This window comes from Pseudophryne corroboree, chromosome 5 (assembly GCF_028390025.1).
Source record: "Pseudophryne corroboree isolate aPseCor3 chromosome 5, aPseCor3.hap2, whole genome shotgun sequence".
In the NCBI taxonomy this organism is placed as follows: Eukaryota; Metazoa; Chordata; class Amphibia; order Anura; family Myobatrachidae; genus Pseudophryne; species Pseudophryne corroboree.
In genome coordinates, this window is record NC_086448.1 from 521857582 (window position 1) to 521875341 (window position 17760).

General features: G+C 44.7%; 1 protein-coding gene across 3 annotated transcripts in view; it reads left to right on the plus strand.

Annotated features, from left to right (window-relative positions):
- The window catches only part of LOC134927960 (enoyl-CoA hydratase EchA19-like), a 189001-nt gene extending 172171 nt beyond the window's left edge, over nt 1-16830 (plus strand). For all 3 annotated transcript variants that reach the window (XM_063923116.1, XM_063923117.1, XM_063923118.1), the window contains one exon: nt 16144-16830. In XM_063923116.1, the coding sequence (XP_063779186.1) occupies nt 16144-16364 (221 nt within the window). In that variant the 3' untranslated portion in view covers nt 16365-16830. The remainder of the gene's footprint in view (nt 1-16143) is intronic.
- Nucleotides 16831-17760: the final 930 nt, after the last annotated feature.

The following is a 17760-nucleotide window of genomic DNA, read 5'->3' on the forward strand; positions in this document are numbered from 1 at the left end:
TAAGACCTGCTATGGCTTCGGCCTGGGTAGCAAAGGCAATGGGCGAATGGATAGAGGAACTAGAGAATAGCATCCCTTCTCCTACTACGGAGCAAGAGGATCTATTTTGCCGTTTAAGACAATCTGCCCAGTATTTGGAAGAAGCAGCAATTGATGTAGGTACAGTTGCTTCTAAAGCTTCAGCCTTGACAGTAGTTGCTCGCAGAGCAGTTTGGCTACGTACCTGGAAGGCAGATGCGGAATCCAAGAAAGAATTGGAAGCATTGCCTTTTGTTGGTAATATATTATTTGGAAAAACCTTTATCGGATATCCTAGAATCAGAGGCTTAATCGAAAAAGGTCAGCTTTCCGGCTACCTATAACCCTAAGTCCAAGGGTTTAAAATTTCACTCTTTTCGTTGGCAAAGCGAAAGCTAAAGAGTAGTGATGTGCACCGGACATTTTTCGGATTTTGTGTTTTGGTTTTGGATTCGGTTCCGCGGCCGTGTTTTGGATTCGGACGCGTTTTGGCAAAACCTCCCTGAAATTTTTTTGTCGTATTCAGGTGTGTTTTGGATTCGGGTGTTTTTTACAAAAAAACCTCAAAAACAGCTTAAATCATAGAATTTGGGGGTCATTTTGATCCCATAGTATTATTAACCTCAATAACCATAATTTCCACTAATTTTCAGTCTATTCTGAACACCTCACACCTCACAATATTATTTTTAGTCCTAAAATTTGCACCGAGGTCGCTGGATGTCTAAGCTAAGCGACACAAGTGGCCGACACAAACACCTGGCCCATCTAGGAGTGGCACTGCAGTGTCAGGCAGGATGGCACTTCAAAAAAATTGTCCCCAAACAGCACATGATGCAAAGAAAAAAAGAGGCGCACCAAGGTCGCTGTGTGACTAAGCTAAGCGACACAAGTGGCCGACACAAACACCTGGCCCATCTAGGAGTGGCACTGCAGTGTCAGACAGGATTGCACTTCAAAAAAATAGTCCCCAAACAGCACATGATGCAAAGAAAAAAAGAGGCGCACCAAGGTCGCTGTGTGACTAAGCTAAGCGACACAAGTGGCCGACACAAACACCTGGCCCATCTAGGAGTGGCACTGCAGTGTCAGGCAGGATGGCACTTCAAAAAAATTGTCCCCAAACAGCACATGATGCAAAGAAAAATGAAAGAAAAAAGAGGTGCAAGATGGAATTGTCCTTGGGCCCTCCCACCCACCCTTATGTTGTATAAACAGGACAAGCACACTTTAACGAACCCATCATTTCAGCGACAGGGTCTGCCACACGACTGTGACTGAAATGACTGGTTGGTTTGGGCCCCCACCAAAAAAGAAGCAATCAATCTCTCCTTGCACAAACTGGCTCTACAGAGGCAAGATGTCCACCTCATCATCATCCTCCGATTCCTCACCCCTTTCACTGTGTACATCCCCCTCCTCACAGATTATTAATTCGTCCCCACTGGAATCCACCATCTCAGGTCCCTGTGTACTTTCTGGAGGCAATTGCTGGTGAATGTCTCCACGGAGGAATTGATTATAATTCATTTTGATGAACATCATCTTCTCCACATTTTCTGGAAGTAACCTCGTACGCCGATTGCTGACAAGGTGAGTGGCTGCACTAAACACTCTTTCGGAGTACACACTGGAGGAAGGGCAACTTAGGTAGAATAAAGCCAGTTTGTGCAAGGGCCTCCAAATTGCCTCTTTTTCCTGCCAGTATACGTACGGACTGTCTGACGTGCCTACTTGGATGCGGTCACTCATATAATCCTCCTCCATTCTTTCAATGGTGACAGAATAATATGCAGTGACAGTAGACGACATGTCAGTAATCGTTGACAGGTCCTTCAGTCCGGACCAGATGTCAGCACTCGCTCCAGACTGCCCTGCATCACCGCCAGCGGGTGGGCTCGGAATTCTTAGCCTTTTCCTCGCACCCCCAGTTGCGGGAGAATGTGAAGGAGGAGCGGTTACGGGTCACGTTCCGCTTGACTTGACAATTTTCTCACCAGCAGGTCTTTGAACCTCTGCAGACTTGTGTCTGCCGGAAAGAGAGATACAACGTAGGTTTTAAATCTAGTATCGAGCACGGTGGCCAAAATGTAGTGCTCTGATTTCAACAGATTGACCACCCGTGAATCCTGGTTAAGCGAATTAAGGGCTCCATCCACAGGTCCCACATGCCTAGCGGAATCGCTCTGTTTTAGCTCCTCCTTCAATGTCTCCAGCTTCTTCTGCAAAAGCCTGATGAGGGGAATGACCTGACTCAGGCTGGCAGTGTCTGAACTGACTTCACGTGTGGCAAGTTCAAACGGTTGCAAAACCTTGCACAACGTTGAAATCATTCTCCACTGCGCTTGAGTCAGGTGCATTCCCCCTCCTTTGCCTATATCGTGGGCAGATGTATAGGCTTGAATGGCCTTTTGCTGCTCCTCCATCCTCTGAAGCATATAGAGGGTTGAATTCCACCTCGTTACCACCTCTTGCTTCAGATGATGGCAGGGCAGGTTCAGGACTGTTTGCTGGTGCTCCAGTCTTCGGCACGCGGTGGCTGAATGCCGAAAGTGGCCCGCAATTCTTCGGGCCACCGACAGCATCTCTTGCACGCCCCTGTCGTTTTTTAAATAATTCTGCACCACCAAATTCAATGTATGTGCAAAACATGGGACGTGCTGGAATTTGCCCAGATGTAATGCACGCACAATATTGGTGGCGTTGTCCGATGTCACAAATCCCCAGGAGAGTCCAATTGGGGTAAGCCATTCTGCGATGATGTTCCTCAGTTTCCGTAAGAGGTTGTCAGCTGTGTGCCTCTTATGGAAAGCGGAGATACAAAGCGTAGCCAGCCTAGGAACGAGTTGGCGTTTGCGAGATGCTGCTACTCGTACCGCCGCTGCTGTTCTTGCAGTGGGAGGCAATACATCTACCCAGTGGGCTGTCACAGTCATATAGTCCTGAGTCTGCCCTGCTCCACTTGTCCACATGTCCGTGGTTAAGTGGACATTGGGTACAACTGCATTTTTTAGGACACTGGTGACTCTTTTTCTGACGTCTGTGTACATTTTCGGTATCGCCTGCCTAGAGAAATGGAACCTAGATCTTATTTGGTACCGGGGACACAGTACCTCAAACAAGTCTCTGGTTGCCTGTGAATTAACGGTGGATACCGGAACCACGTTTCTCACCACCCAGGCTGACAAGACCTGAGTTATCCGCTTTGCAGCAGGATGACTGCTGTGATATTTCATCTTCCTCACAAAGGACTGTTGGACAGTCAATTGCTTACTGGAAGTAGTACAAGTGGTCTTCCGACTTCCCCTCTGGGATGACGATCGACTCCCAGCAGCTACAACAGCAGCTCCAGCAGCAGTAGGCGTTACACTCAAGGATGCATCGGAGGAATCCCAGGCAGGAGAGGACTCGTCAGACTTGCCAGTGACATGGCCTGCAGGACTATTGGCTTTCCTGTGTAAGGTGGAAATTGACACTGAGGGAGTTGGTGGTGTGGTTTGCAGGAGCTTGGTTACAAGAGGAAGGGATTTAGTGGTCAGTGGACTGCTTCCGCTGTCATCCAAAGTTTTTGAACTTGTCACTGACTTCTGATGAATGCGGACCAGGTGACGTATAAGGGAGGATGTTCCTAGGTGGTTAACGTCCTTACCCCTACTTATTACAGCTTGACAAAGGCAACACACGGCTTGACACCTGTTGTCCGCATTTGTGTTGAAATAATTCCACACCGAAGAGGTGATTTTTTTTGTATTTTGACCAGGCATGTCAATGGCCATATTCGTCCCACGGACAACAGGTGTCTCCCCGGGTGCCTGACTTAAACAAACTACCTCACCATCAGAATCCTCCTTATCAATTTCCTCCCCAGCGCCAGCAACACCCATATCCTCATCCTGGTGTACTTACTTCAACAGTGACATCTTCAATTTGACTATCAGGAACTGGACGGTGGGTGCTCCTTCCAGCACTTTTGCAGGGGGCGTGCAAATGGTGGAAGGCGCAAGCTCTTCCCGTCCAGTGTTGGGAAGGTCAGGCATCGCAACCGACACAGTTGGACTCTCCTTGGGGATTTGTGATTTAGAAGAACGCACAGTTCTTTGCTGTGCTTTTGCCAGCTTAAGTCTTTTCATTTTTCTAGCGAGAGGATGAGTGCTTCCATCCTCATGTGAATCTGAACCACTAGCGATGGACATAGGCCAGGGCCTCAGCCGTTCCTTGCCACTCAGTGTCGTAAATGGCATATTGGCAAGTTTACGCTTCTCATCAGACGCTTTCAATTTTGATTTTTGGGTCATTTTACTGAACTTTTGTTTTTTGGATTTTACATGCTCTCTACTATGACATTGGGCATCGGCCTTGGCAGACGACGTTGATGGCATTTCATCATCTCGGCCATGACTAGTGGCAGCAGCTTCAGCACGAGGTGGAAGTGGATCTTGATCTTTCCCTATTTTAACCTCCACATTTTTGTTCTACATTTTTTAATGTGTGGAATTATATGCCAGTATCAATAGCAATGGCCTACTACTATATATACTGCGCACAACTGAAATGCACCACAGGTATGGATGGATAGTATACTTGACGACACAGAGGTAGGTAGAGCAGTCGGCCTTCCGTACCGTACTGCTATATATACTGGTGGTCACTGTCAGCAAACTGCCAAACTAAAATGCACCACAGGTATAGAATCTAGATGGATAGTATACTTGACGACACAGAGGTAGGTAGAGCAGTGGCCTTCCGTACCGTACTGCTATATATACTGGTGGTCACTGTCCGCAAAACTCTGCACTGTACTCCTCCTATATAATACTGCTGGTCCCCAGTCCCCACAATAAAGCAGTGTGAGCACAGATATATGCAGCACACTGAGCACAGATATGGTGTGTTTTTCAGGCAGACAACATATACTGGTGGTCACTGGTCAGCAAAACTCTGTACTGTACTCCTCCTATATAATATACTGGTGGTCCCCAGTCCCCACAATAAAGCAGTGTGAGCACAGATATATGCAGCACACTGAGCACAGATATGGAGTGTTTTTCAAGCAGACAACGTATACTGGTGGTCACTGTCAGCAAAACTCTGCACTGTACTCCTCCTATATAATACTGCTGGTCCCCAGTCCCCACAATAAATCAGTGTGAGCACAGATATATGCAGCACACTGAGCACAGATCTGGAGTGTTTTTCAGGCAGACAACGTATACTGGTGGTCACTGTCCGCAAAACTCTGCACTGTACTCCTCCTATATAATATACTGGTTGTCCCCAGTCCCCACAATAAAGCAGTGTGAGCACAGATATATGCAGCACACTGAGCACAGATATGGAGTGTTTTTCAGGCAGACAACGTATACTGGTGGTCACTGTCAGCAAAACTCTGCACTGTACTCCTATATAATACAGCTGCTCCCCAGTCCCCACAATTAAGCAGTGTGAGCACAGATATATGCAGCACACTGAGCACGTATATGGAGTGTTTTTCAGGCAGACAACGTATACTGGTGGTCACTGTCAGCAAAACTCTGCACTGTACTCCTCCTATATAATACAGCTGCTCCCCAGTCCCCACAATTAAGCAATAAGCACAAATATTTTTGCATCAAGAATTCAAGATTAATAAACGGAGAGGACGCCAGCCACGTCCTCTCCCTAACATTTCCAATGCACGAGTGAAAATGGCGGCGACGCGCGGCTGCTTATATAGAATCCGAATCTCGCGAGAATCCAACAGCGGGATGATGACGTTCGGGCGCGCTCGGGTTAACCGAGCCATACGGGAGAATCCGAGTGTGCCTCGGACCCGTGTAAAATGGGTGAAGTTCGGGGGGGTTCGATTTCCGAGGAACCGAACCCGCTCATCACTACTAAAGAGGAGCCTAAACAACCCCAGTTTAAATCCAGGGGTAGGAAGCAGTGGGCTAGCAAAAAGCCAGCTTCAAAACCTGAACAGAAACCATCAGCCTGAAGAGACGGGCCTCCGCCTGGAGGATTCCAGGGTTGGGGGCCGACTCCTTCATTTTGCACACATATGGCAACAGTCAACAGAAAATGCTTGGGTGCAGAAGGTAGTATCTCAGGGGTATGGGTTCCCATTCAGGAGGCAGCCTCCTCAAAGATTTTTTTGCACCAGCCCGTCTCGTATAGAGTCGAAGGCCAATGCCCTGCAAGAAGCAGTCCAAAAATTACTGCAGTCAGGTGTGATTGTCCCAGTACCTCCATCACAAAGGGGACAGGGGTTTTACTCCAATATATTTCTAATCCAGAAACCAAATGGGTCATACCGACCAATCCTCAATCTGAAAATATTGAACAAATACATATGATCCCGAAGTTCCACATGGAGACGCTACGCTCCATAATGTTGGCTATGGAACCGGGAGATTACATGGTATCTCTGGATGTATGGGAATCTTACCTACATGTGCCTATAGCGCTGTCACATCAGTGTTACCTCAGGTTTGCCATCCTCCAAGAACATTTTCAGTTCCAAGCTCTGCCCTTCGGGCTAGCTACAGCACCCAGGGTGTTTACCAAGATCATGGTGGTAATGGCAGCTTGTCTGCGCAAACAGGGGATAAGAATATTCCCATACCTCGACGACCTGTTAATCTTAGCACAGTCGCAAGATTTACTGTTGAGCCATCTTCAACAGACGATAGTTTGTTTACAGAGACACGGGTGGCTCATAAATTGGGAAAAGTCGTCCCTGAATCCGTCACAGCGGATGGTTCATTTGGGGGCCATATTGGATTCAGACCTACAGAAAGTTCTCTTACCAGAGAAAAAGATAGTCAGGGTGCAGGTCATGGCTCAGGAAGCGTTGCAAGCTCAGACAATGTCAGTCCATGCAGCAATGCGACTGTTGGGTCTGATGGCATCAACCTTCGACATGGTGCAATATGCGCAATTCCACTCCAGATCGTTTCAGCACCTTATTCTGACCAAATGGAACGGAAATCATCAGACGATAAAGAAGCAGATGATAAAGATTCCAGTAAACGTAAAAAGGTCTTTAGCGTGGTGGCTACAGACAGACCATTTAAACAAGGGGAGACCCTTTTGGATAAAAGAGTGGCAAGTCCTGACAACAGATGCCAGCCTGCAAGGCTGGGGGGCGGTACTCGGAAGCCTATGGTTCCAGGGAAAATGGACCGCAAGGGAAAGTCCCCTGCCGTTAAATCTGTTGGAGATGAGGGCCGTTTACTTGGCTCTAGTTCAGGCAAAGGACAATCTACAAGGAAGACCAGTCCAGATTCGCTCAGACAATGCGACAGCAGTAGCATACCTCAATCATCAAGGAGGAACTCACAGCAAGAGACCGATGGAGGAAGTAAGTCCCATTCTAAAATGGGCAGAACTCCATCTCCCAGCATTGTCAGCAGTATTTGTCCCGGGTGTACTAAACTGGGAAGCGGATTTTCTCAGTCGGCACACCATTCAGGAAACTGAATGGGCACTACACCCAGAAGTGTTTCAGACACTGGTGAACAGATGGGGTCTACCGGAGATAGACCTTATGGCGTCTCGTCTAAACAACAAAGTTCCGAGGTACGGATAGAGAACAAGGGACCCAGGAGCGGTCCTTGTAGACGCACTGTCAGTAGAATGGAGGTTTTAGCTGGCATATCTGTTCCCTCCAATATCTCTGTTACACAGAGTAGTGAGAAAGATAAAACAGGCAAAAGGAGCAATCATTCTAATAGCTCCAGCTTGGCCAAGAAGGCATTGGTACACAGATCTGTTGAGAATGTCCATGGAAGCACCGATACTGCTCCCTCAACGTCCAGATCTGCTAATGCAGGGTCCTTGTTGTCACAGCCATCTGGATTGCCTATCTTTGACGGCGTGGCTGTTGAAACCTCTATCTTAGAGGCTAAAGGATTTTCGAAACAAGTAATCCAAACTATGCTTAGAGCAAGAAAGCCTTCTTCGGCCCGTGTGTATCATAGAATTTGCAAGCCTATATTCACTGGTGTACTGGAAAAAATTTCAATCCGAGATCTTTTAAAGTAGCTAGGATTTTGGATTTACTTCAGGCAGGATTGGATAAAGGGTTGAAAGTTGCTTCTTTGAGGGTTCAAGTTTCAGCGTTAACTGTATGGTTTCAGCAGAAGATTGCTGATTTACAGGATGTACGTACGTTTTTTCAAGGAGTAGTACATATTCAACCTATATTTGTTCCTCCTGCAGCTCCCTGGGATTTGAATTTAGTTCTTACATTTCTCCAGGGTCCTTTGTTTGAACCACTTGAGAGAGCAGATCTTAAGTGGTTAACGGTTAAAGTTCTTTTTTTTTTACTGGCAATGGCGTCAGCCAGAAGAGTGTCAGATTTAGGAGCATTATCATGCAAGTCTCCTTTCCTAAGTTTTTTTTTACAGACAGAGCAGTTCTCAGAACGACATCTAGCTATCTTCCAAAGGTGGTGTCAAAGTTTCACCTGAATGAAGAGATTGTAGTCCCAGCTTTTCAGGTATCGGGACTATCTGCGGGAGAAGCGTCGCTGGACGTGGTCCGGGCTTTAAGAATCTACATAGATCGTACTCGTGCCATCAGGAAAACAGATTCTCTCTTCATCCTCTAGGGATTCCATAGAAGAGAATGGCCAGCTAGTAAACAGACGCTGGCGAGATGGCTCCGAATGGTAATATCAGAAGCTTATTCTCATGCAGATCTCCCTATTCCGGCTAATGTCTCTGCACACTCTACACGTAAGGTAGGTCCTTCTTGGGCAGCACAACAGGGTGCTTCAGCAGAACAGATATGTAGGGCAGCCACATGGTCTTCCATAAACACATTCATTAGACATTATGCCTTGGATACTTTTGCCTCTCATGACGCAGACTTCGGGCGAAAGGTCCTCCTGTGCAATCAGGAGCATCCCCACCACTAAAATGGCTTTGGGAATCCCAATGTTATCCTGTGGACCCAGCCAGAGAAATATACGTTATTGTAAGAACTTACCGTTGATAACGTGATTTCTCTTATGTCCACAGGTATCCACAGGGATCCCACCCTGACGCATCTGATTTGAGGATCTAGACAATCACTAAAACCTCTTCCTTCTTGTATGGAAGGGTGTGCATGTGTGTTCTTATCGCCTAAACAGGTCTCTGCCTGATGTTCCTGCCTAAAATCGCTGTGGAAAGAACTGATCTGACCGAGTCAGTGGGCGGGACTATATGGTGAAGGCCCCAATGCATCCTGGGAGGCCAGAAAGCTTGTGACCGTGTTGGTGCCATTTTCGCTGTCGCTCGACAATATCCCAATGTTATCCTGTGGATACCTGTGGACATAAGAGAAATCACGTTATCAACGGTAAGTTCTTACCATAACGTATATTTCACTACTCTGGTGGCTGCAGATGTCTCACCTTCTGGAGTGCCGCAGGTTCGGGATTCAGGACTGGATACTTCTAACCACGGATGCAAGTCTCCGGGGATGGGGTGCAGTCACTCAAGGGAAAACCTTCCAAGGAAGGTGGTCAAACCTGGAATCCGGTCTTCCAATAAACATTCTGGAACTAAGAGCCGTGTACAACGGTCTTCTTCAAGCGGCAGATCTTCTGCGAGATCGAGCCATTCAAGTTCAGTCGGACAATGTAACGAAGGTGGCCTACATAAACCGAACGGGCGGAAAGAAGAGCAAAGCTGCAATGTCAGAGGTGACCAGAATCATCCTCTGGGCAGAAAAACACGCATTGGCGCTGTCAGCAATTTTTATTCCGGGAGTAGACAACTGGGAAGCGGATTTCCTCAGCAGACACGATCTCCATCCAGGGGAATGGGGCCTCCATCCAGAGGTGTTCACGGAGGTGACAAGAATTTGGGTGGTTCCTTAAATCGACATGATGGCCTCCCGCCCAACAGGAAGCTTCAGAGGTATTGTTCCAGGTCGAGGGACCCGCAAGCAGTGGCGGTGGACGCTCTGGTGTCTCCAGTTGGTGTACGTGTTTCCTCCACTTCCACTCCTCCCAAAGGTTCTGAAGCTCATAAGGAGAACAAGAGTTGAGACAATCCTCATTGCTCCAGACTGGCCAAGAAGGGCTTGGTACGCAGATCTTCTGGATCTACTGCTGGAAGATCCGAGGCCTCTTTCTCTTCAGGAGGACCTGTTACAACAGGGGTCGTTCGATTATCAAGACTTACCGCGGCAACGTTTGAGGTTGTATGCCAGATATTAGCTATTAGCTAGGAAGGGCATTCCAAACAAGGTTATTCCTACCCTGATACTGGCTAGGAAAGGAGTTACGTCTAAACATTACCATCGTATTTGGAAAAAGTATGTCTTGGTGTGAATCCAATAAGTTTCCTACGGTGGAGGTTCAACTGGGACGGTTTCTACTCTTCTTGCAAGCTCGTGTGGATATGGGCCTGAGGTTGGGATCCGTAAAGGTTCAGATTTCAGCCTTATCCATTTTTTTTCCAGAAACAGCTAGCTTCCCTCCCTAAGGTTCTGATAATTTTTTTGAAAGGGATTCTGCACATCCTGCCTCCCTTCGTGCCGCCTACGGCACCCTGGGATCTTAACGTGGTGTTGCAGTTCCTCCAATCGGATTGGTTCGAGCCTCTACAGGAGGTTGAGGTCAAGTTTCTCACGTGGAAGGCTGTCACTTTGTTGGCCTTAGCTTCTGCTAGACGTGTGTCGGAGTTGGAGGCTTTGTCCTGTAAAAGTCCCTACTTGATCTTCCACGAAGATAGAGCTGAGCTCCGGACACGTCAGCAATTCCTTCCAAAGGTTGTGTGGGCTTTTCATGTTAACCAACCTATTGTGGTGCCCGTTGCTACTGACTCCTCATTTCCATCAAAGTCCATGGATGTTGTAAGGGCTCTGAAAATCTATGTGAAGATGACTGCTCGTCACAGGAAATTGGATTCTGTTTGTCCTGTATGATCCCAAGAAGATTGGGTGGCCTGCTTCTAAGCAGACGATCTCTCGCTGGATTAGGTTCACTATCCAGCATGCATATTCTACGGCTGGATTGCCATGTCCAAAATCTGTTAAGGCCCACTTTACTTGTAAGGTGGGTTCTTCCTGGGCGGTTGCCCTGGGTGTCTCAGCTTTACAGCTTTGCCGAGGTGCTACTTGGTCTGGGTCGAACACGTTTGCTAAGTTCTACAAGTTTGATATTTTGGCCTCTGAGGACCTTAAGTTTGGTCAATCAGTTCTGCAGGAGCCTCCGCGCTCTCCCTCCCGCATCAGCGCTCACCGCCCGGCCATACACACTAGGAGATTTTGAGCTCAAAGTAGCTCAAAACGCCAAAAGTTAGATACTGTGAGTTCAAAATCACCTAGTGTGTGTGCACCTTTAGCGCCATCATGCCACACCTAAATATCTACCTCTCAGCTTACAGTCCTTCCAGAGACCACTTGTCATCCTTCTGGAGACTCCTGCAGATAATGACAATGACACAGATACTTCCAGGAATGGAGATGTGTGGGTTTGTGGACACTATAACATTCTGAATTTGTCAATATTTTATTGTACTTGTCTAGCACAGGTCACTTCCACTGTGCAAGGTGATAACCTGACCACTTTATCCAGATATGAAATGTACAAGCAGCTTCATTTGGCTCATGCAATAATTGTTTATAAATTATTAAAGGTAATAATTGATTGTCCGATCCAGCAGAAGTTGTACATCAAAGTATTAAAAGTTTTCTTTTAATAATATAACAGACTTGGCATCATAAAGTGCAGTGTAATTGAGCTCATTTAATAATGACTTTCCTGTCTCCCAACAGCAGGGTGAAAACATATAAAGACAAATAAATCATCAATACATTGAACAGTGCAGGCTTATTAGTCCAATATATCTTCATCTAAATACACAATGTCACATTGGGCTCTCTTTATAATGAATGTAATGGGATGTTGGTCAGTGCAAATGTCAGAAACTACTTACTATGAATTGGTGTATGGGCCTGAGACACGTTTGTAAGTAAAGCAAAAAAGCAAGGAACTAGTCAAACCATGTTGCACTGCAGGTGGGGCTGATGTAACATGTGCAGAGAGATTTAAATGTGGGTATGGTGTGTCAAAACTGAAATATAAATTGCAGTGTAAAAATAAAGATAACATTTGTGGGCTACATGCAAATGCAGCCGGTATTTATCCTGCACAGAGAAAATATAACCCACCCATATCTAATGCTGACTGGTCAGTGGCTGACATAGAGGCTTTGTGTATTCTAGTGATCTAATTTGCTGAGACAATTGCAGCTTACAACCCTCTCATTGTTTTTTTAAGATAAGAAACAAGCTGTATTAATTTTCCTCACAGCACAGACTTATATACTTCCCAGACAGTGAGGTTAGAAACCTCATAGGAATTGTTCAACTCAGAAGTAGTGATTGAGAGTTTGGTAAAGCGGGGGTATGCAGTAGGCGTCTGAAAGAAGACTTTAGTTCAAATGCCAAGTGCAGGGCCTAGGGGAAGCGAACCTGGTAGAGAGTGTTAGAGTAATCGGAACGTGGTCAGACCAAGTCATTGGTTCGATAGAGGTGTGAAGTAAGAGATGCAGGAACCTATGGGGCAATAAAAAATAGTCCAATCTAGAGTAAGAGTTATAGGGTGAGAAGAGTAATGTGTGATCCCTATCAGTGGGGTGTTGGTGTCACCACGCATAGACCAGCTGGCATTCATGTAGTGTGTGTCGGATACTTCAAGCTTTACTTTTGAAAGAAGCTACAATGAGAAATCAGGTTGAAAACTGCACAAATATCTGCCTTTCAAATTCCATCTTCTTCGATACATCCCCCCCCCCCCCCCCCCCCACCCCCACCCCCTTTTAAGGTGTTTTTGAGGACATATGACATACCTGCGTAGACAGACATTACCATTAGGAGTTTTATTTTTTATTTTAAATAGTATTTGATGTTATAAGCAGCTGGACATAGGCTCGGTAGGGATTGTTAGTTTCAGACTGCCCTCCCAAAGTAGAAGTGAAAAGTATTTCAGTAGTTAATGCCAAAACATTTTCTGCTTTTTTTTTTTTTTTTACATGCGTACAATTTGTATACAAAGAGGAACTAGGGAGGTACTCACGTATGAAGTGTAAAATGTTACAGCACGGAACGTTATTCAGACCTCCCGAAACTACCTTCATTTCATCCAAAAGGTGACTAATGTCTCTGCAGACTCCCAGCTGCTGCCCTGCATCCTGGCTATAGTGTTGTCCTTATTCAAATTAAAATATTACTGTTTTGGTTGGCAGGTAATGAGCTATCTCAAAAATTAATACTAATAAAATCAAGTGCTGTTTGCCGAATATACTGTAAGCAAAATAGAATGACATTTGGCATGTTTTTCCTGGCAGATCAGGCCAATTAAAGGATGTTCGGGTGGAGACGGACATTAAGAAGGATAAAATGAAGACATAAGTTTCAAAGGCAAAATAATATTATTCTCAGTGACAGCAAACCGATTGAATATATCTACAGATGTTTTTATCACCTTTCTAAAAAAAAATATTTAGTTACTGCTTTTAGATGCTGATTAGCATGATAACATAATCTAATAATAAGGATTTAAGGGGTGCTGGCAAAAAAATCTGCACTGATTTGTGCTACAGATAACAGCACTCCTAGTGACGTACAACACATGCTTATATTGTATCTTAATTGCGTGTTTCATTTGGAGTTCTCATTGTTTCTTATGAAATGAAAGCAGCTGCTTCTGCACAATGATATATTTTGCTAAACACACATTTACATAACAGCTCTTTGATTTAATGCTTTACCCACTGGATTTGCATAACATGATACAGGCTACCACTGAAGTGAAATTTATGTCTTGGAACAGATTGGTTTGTTTTTGTTGAAAACTCACTTTCTCTCTGAATTATCTCTACAACTCCCTCAACAAGAAAGCACATATCTCTATTGGTGCATACACACGGAGCGATTTTGACTGAGCGATTCACCTTGAACTGGCAGTAGGCGATTTTGACTATCTGTACCAGTGATTGCAAGTGATTTTGACTAACTCATTTAAATAAGGGGATGCTTTTACATTTCCAGAGACATAGTCAAAATTGACTTGCCTGCACAGTCTACTTTTCCTAGCGATAGCGACCTGGGGGGGACGCGCATCGCTATCACTCGCTGTGTACACATAGAGCGATATGCACTAACTTTCTTAGCGATTTTGACTACAGATGGAGCCGCCCTCATCTGAGGCGGCTCCATCGTAGGCGTGCACTCCCGGCGTGACTAGGCGATCCGTCCGCCTAGTCACGCCAGGAGTGCACAGACACGCTCTCCCATTCATAGAATAGGAGGGCGTCTCTGTCTGGGCGCGTGCTCGCACCCGGACGGAGCTGCTCTCACATTCTAGTGAATGGGGCGCATCTCCGTCACGGGCACGCGTGCCCAGTGTGTATGCTGAGCGATGATGTGGAAAATCACTGGCAGGAAAATCGCTCAGTGCATACACACTTAGCGATTTTCACCCGACCCAGCGATGTTCACAGGGGTGAACCACTTTCCACAGTAGGAGACTGTGGAAACTGGTTCACTAGGCTGGTAAAACAGGCCGACGGACGGCAGCGGCCATCGATGAAGCGGGAGCGCGCATCAGCGCTCACCACTCATCGCCCGGCCATACACACTAGGAGATTTTGAGCTCAAAGTAGCTCAAAACGCCAAAAGTGAGATACTCTGAGCTCAAAATCACCTAGTGTGTGTGCACCTTTAGCTCCATCATGCCACACCTAAATATCTACCTCTCAGCTTGCAGTCCTTCCAGAGACCACTTGTCATCCTTCTGGAGACTCCTGCAGATAACGACACAAATACTTCCAGGAATGGAGATGTGTGGGTTTGTGGACACTATAACATTCTGCAATACACATGCAGGCCACCTACTGTATATGAATGACTGTGGAATGGGGAATTTTTCAGTATTTATTGTACTTGTCTAGCACAGGTCACTTCCACTGTGCAAGGTGATAACCTGACCACTTTATCCAGATATGAAATGTACAAGCAGCTTCATTTGGCTCATGCAATAATTGTTTATAAATTATTAAAGGTAATAATTGATTGTCCTATCCAGCAGAAGTTGTACATCAAAGTATTAAAAGTTTTCTTTAAATAATATAACAGACTTGGCATCATAAAGTGCAGTGTAACTGAGCTCATTTAATAATGACTTTCCTGTCTCCCAACAGCAGGGTGAAAACATATAAAGACAAATAAATCATCAATACATTGAACAGTGCAGGCTTATTAGTCCAATATATCTTCATCTAAATACACAATGTCACATTGGGCTCTCTTTATAATGAATGTAATGGGATGTTGGTCAGTGCAAATGTCAGAAACTGCTTACTATGAATTGGTGTATGGGCCTGAGACACGTTTGTAAGTAAAGCAAAAAAGCAAGGAACTAGTCAAACCATGTTGCACTGCAGGTGGGGCCGATGTAACATGTGCAGAGAGATTTAAATGTGGGTATGGTGTGTCAAAACTGAAATATAAATTGCAGTGTAAAAATAAAGATAACATTTGTGGGCTACACGCAAATGCAGCCAGTATTTATCCTGCACAGAGAAAATATAACCCACCCATATCTAAGCCTCTCCGCACATGTTACATCTGGGCAACTTGCAGTGCTACATAGTTTTGGCCAGTTTGCTTGCTTTTTTGCTTTTCTTACAAACATGAAACAGGCCCAATGTGTGGCCAACTTAAATATGTAATAAGTAGCCTCCTACAGCACTCTGCACCCCCCTGTCTATTGTTCCCTAAATTACAGTAGATGCTGAATTTCTAACAGAAATTGGGAAGCAATAAAGCGTCAGGGTTACTGAAATTGATCCTCATTATTCATAACCTTGGTGAATCCACAGAACCCCAGTCCAACTCTGCTACATATCAGTTCAGTGACATTTGTATAAATTATTACTACTAAAGAAAGTTTGTGTCTTCACATTTTCCTGACTGTCTACGGGTAGTTATCAGGCACCTGTCACTTGATTTTGTTCCAAAAGTATTTTATTTCTTCACTTAAGTATCATTAATTTTTATTTTTTTTCAATTTTATTTAAAACTTTTGTTTGACAAGTAAGGTTTTTGCTGTCATATTTGATATAATTTCTTATTCCTGTCTTTTAGGACTTCGGTGTGCCATTGAGCTAGCAGAGCAGATATCGGCATTCCCCCAGAAATGCATGAAAGCTGACAGATCCTCAGCTTACTACAGCACATTTGATGCCACCAGCTTCACTGATGCAATGCAGTTTGAATTCAATAATGGTGCGGATGTTGTCGTTGAAGAATCGGTTTCTGGTGCTAAAAGGTTCAGCGCAGGAGAAGGGAGAAAAGGGAAGTTATAGATAAAGTCCATACACATGGATGGATGATGATGATGGACAAATAGGGCTAATTAACGTTAACTTCTTTAATGCATTTATTGATTATTACGTTTATCCACATGGATGATGTGTAACTAACATGGGTGATAATGGACAAGCTGGGTTAATGCATTGCCTTTCAGCATACTACACAGTGATACAGTGGTTCTAGAGAGTTTGTAAACCCTTTCAAATTTGCTGAAATTCTGCGTAAATGTGACCTTAAAGTTGTTCAGATCTTCATCTATTAAGACAAAAAGATAAAGAGAACCCAATAAATCAAATAATACACAAATGGATATACTTTCTAATTAACTGATGGATCAACATGGTCCAACATTACATTGTCTTTTGCTTGGAAAAAGTATGCCAAATTTTTGTATTCAATAACTGATGCTACAATCTTGAGCAGCAATAACTTCAATAAAACGTTTATGCTTGTCCCACACATCTTGTCAGTTGGCTCATTTCCTTTTTAAAAAACTGCTTCTGCTCATGTATGATGGTGGGTTTTCTTGAACCTTGGTCCTGCCACAACATATCTCTTGGATTAAGGTCTGGACTTTGACACAGCTATGTCAAAAAAGGGACATTTGTAATACTTCAACCATTTTGCTGTAGACTGTGATGTGGTTAGGATCATTGTTTTGCTGTAAGACCCTCCATCTGCTGAGCATCCGTTCATAGACAAATAGCCTGAAATTATGCTGTAGAATTTGCTGCTACAATTTAGAGTTCATCGTTTCATCAATGATAGCAAACCATGGTACTGCCATAACAAAACAACAGCCCTACACAGTGTTACTGCCACCACCACATTTCAGGGTTGCTATGTACTTTGCTTTTCTCCAACATAACACTTCATCTAAATTAGAAACTTCCATCTCACTTATCCATTGACAGAAGATTCTTCCAGCAGTCTTCTGGCTCATCCACCTGATGACCTTTACCAAACACTAAACAGGAAACAATGTTTTCTTGGAGGCTTCCTAATTGCTACCCTCCCAAACACACTATTCTTATTCAGTGGTTTCTCAATAGTGGACACAGGAACACTGATATTAACCAGTGCAAGAGTCCTGAAGATTCTTTGATGTTAAATATATAAGAAATGATAAATCTGTACAGATGGATCTATAATGTCCGAGCACTGGTGTTTCTAGAATTGGCTACACCAAGAGCGGTGTGCCTGCAGCAAGTACTCCATTATCTTTTACCGCCAACAACATCTTTTGTGTTATATATTTGGAGAGACTGCACCATTGCATCTGATAGTGAAGAATCTGGTACTTTGCAAGAGCTTTTTCTATCTTCTGTGAATGTACCATTTTCCACAAAAAAAAATCACACCTACTGTAAATTGGCACCGACGACACAA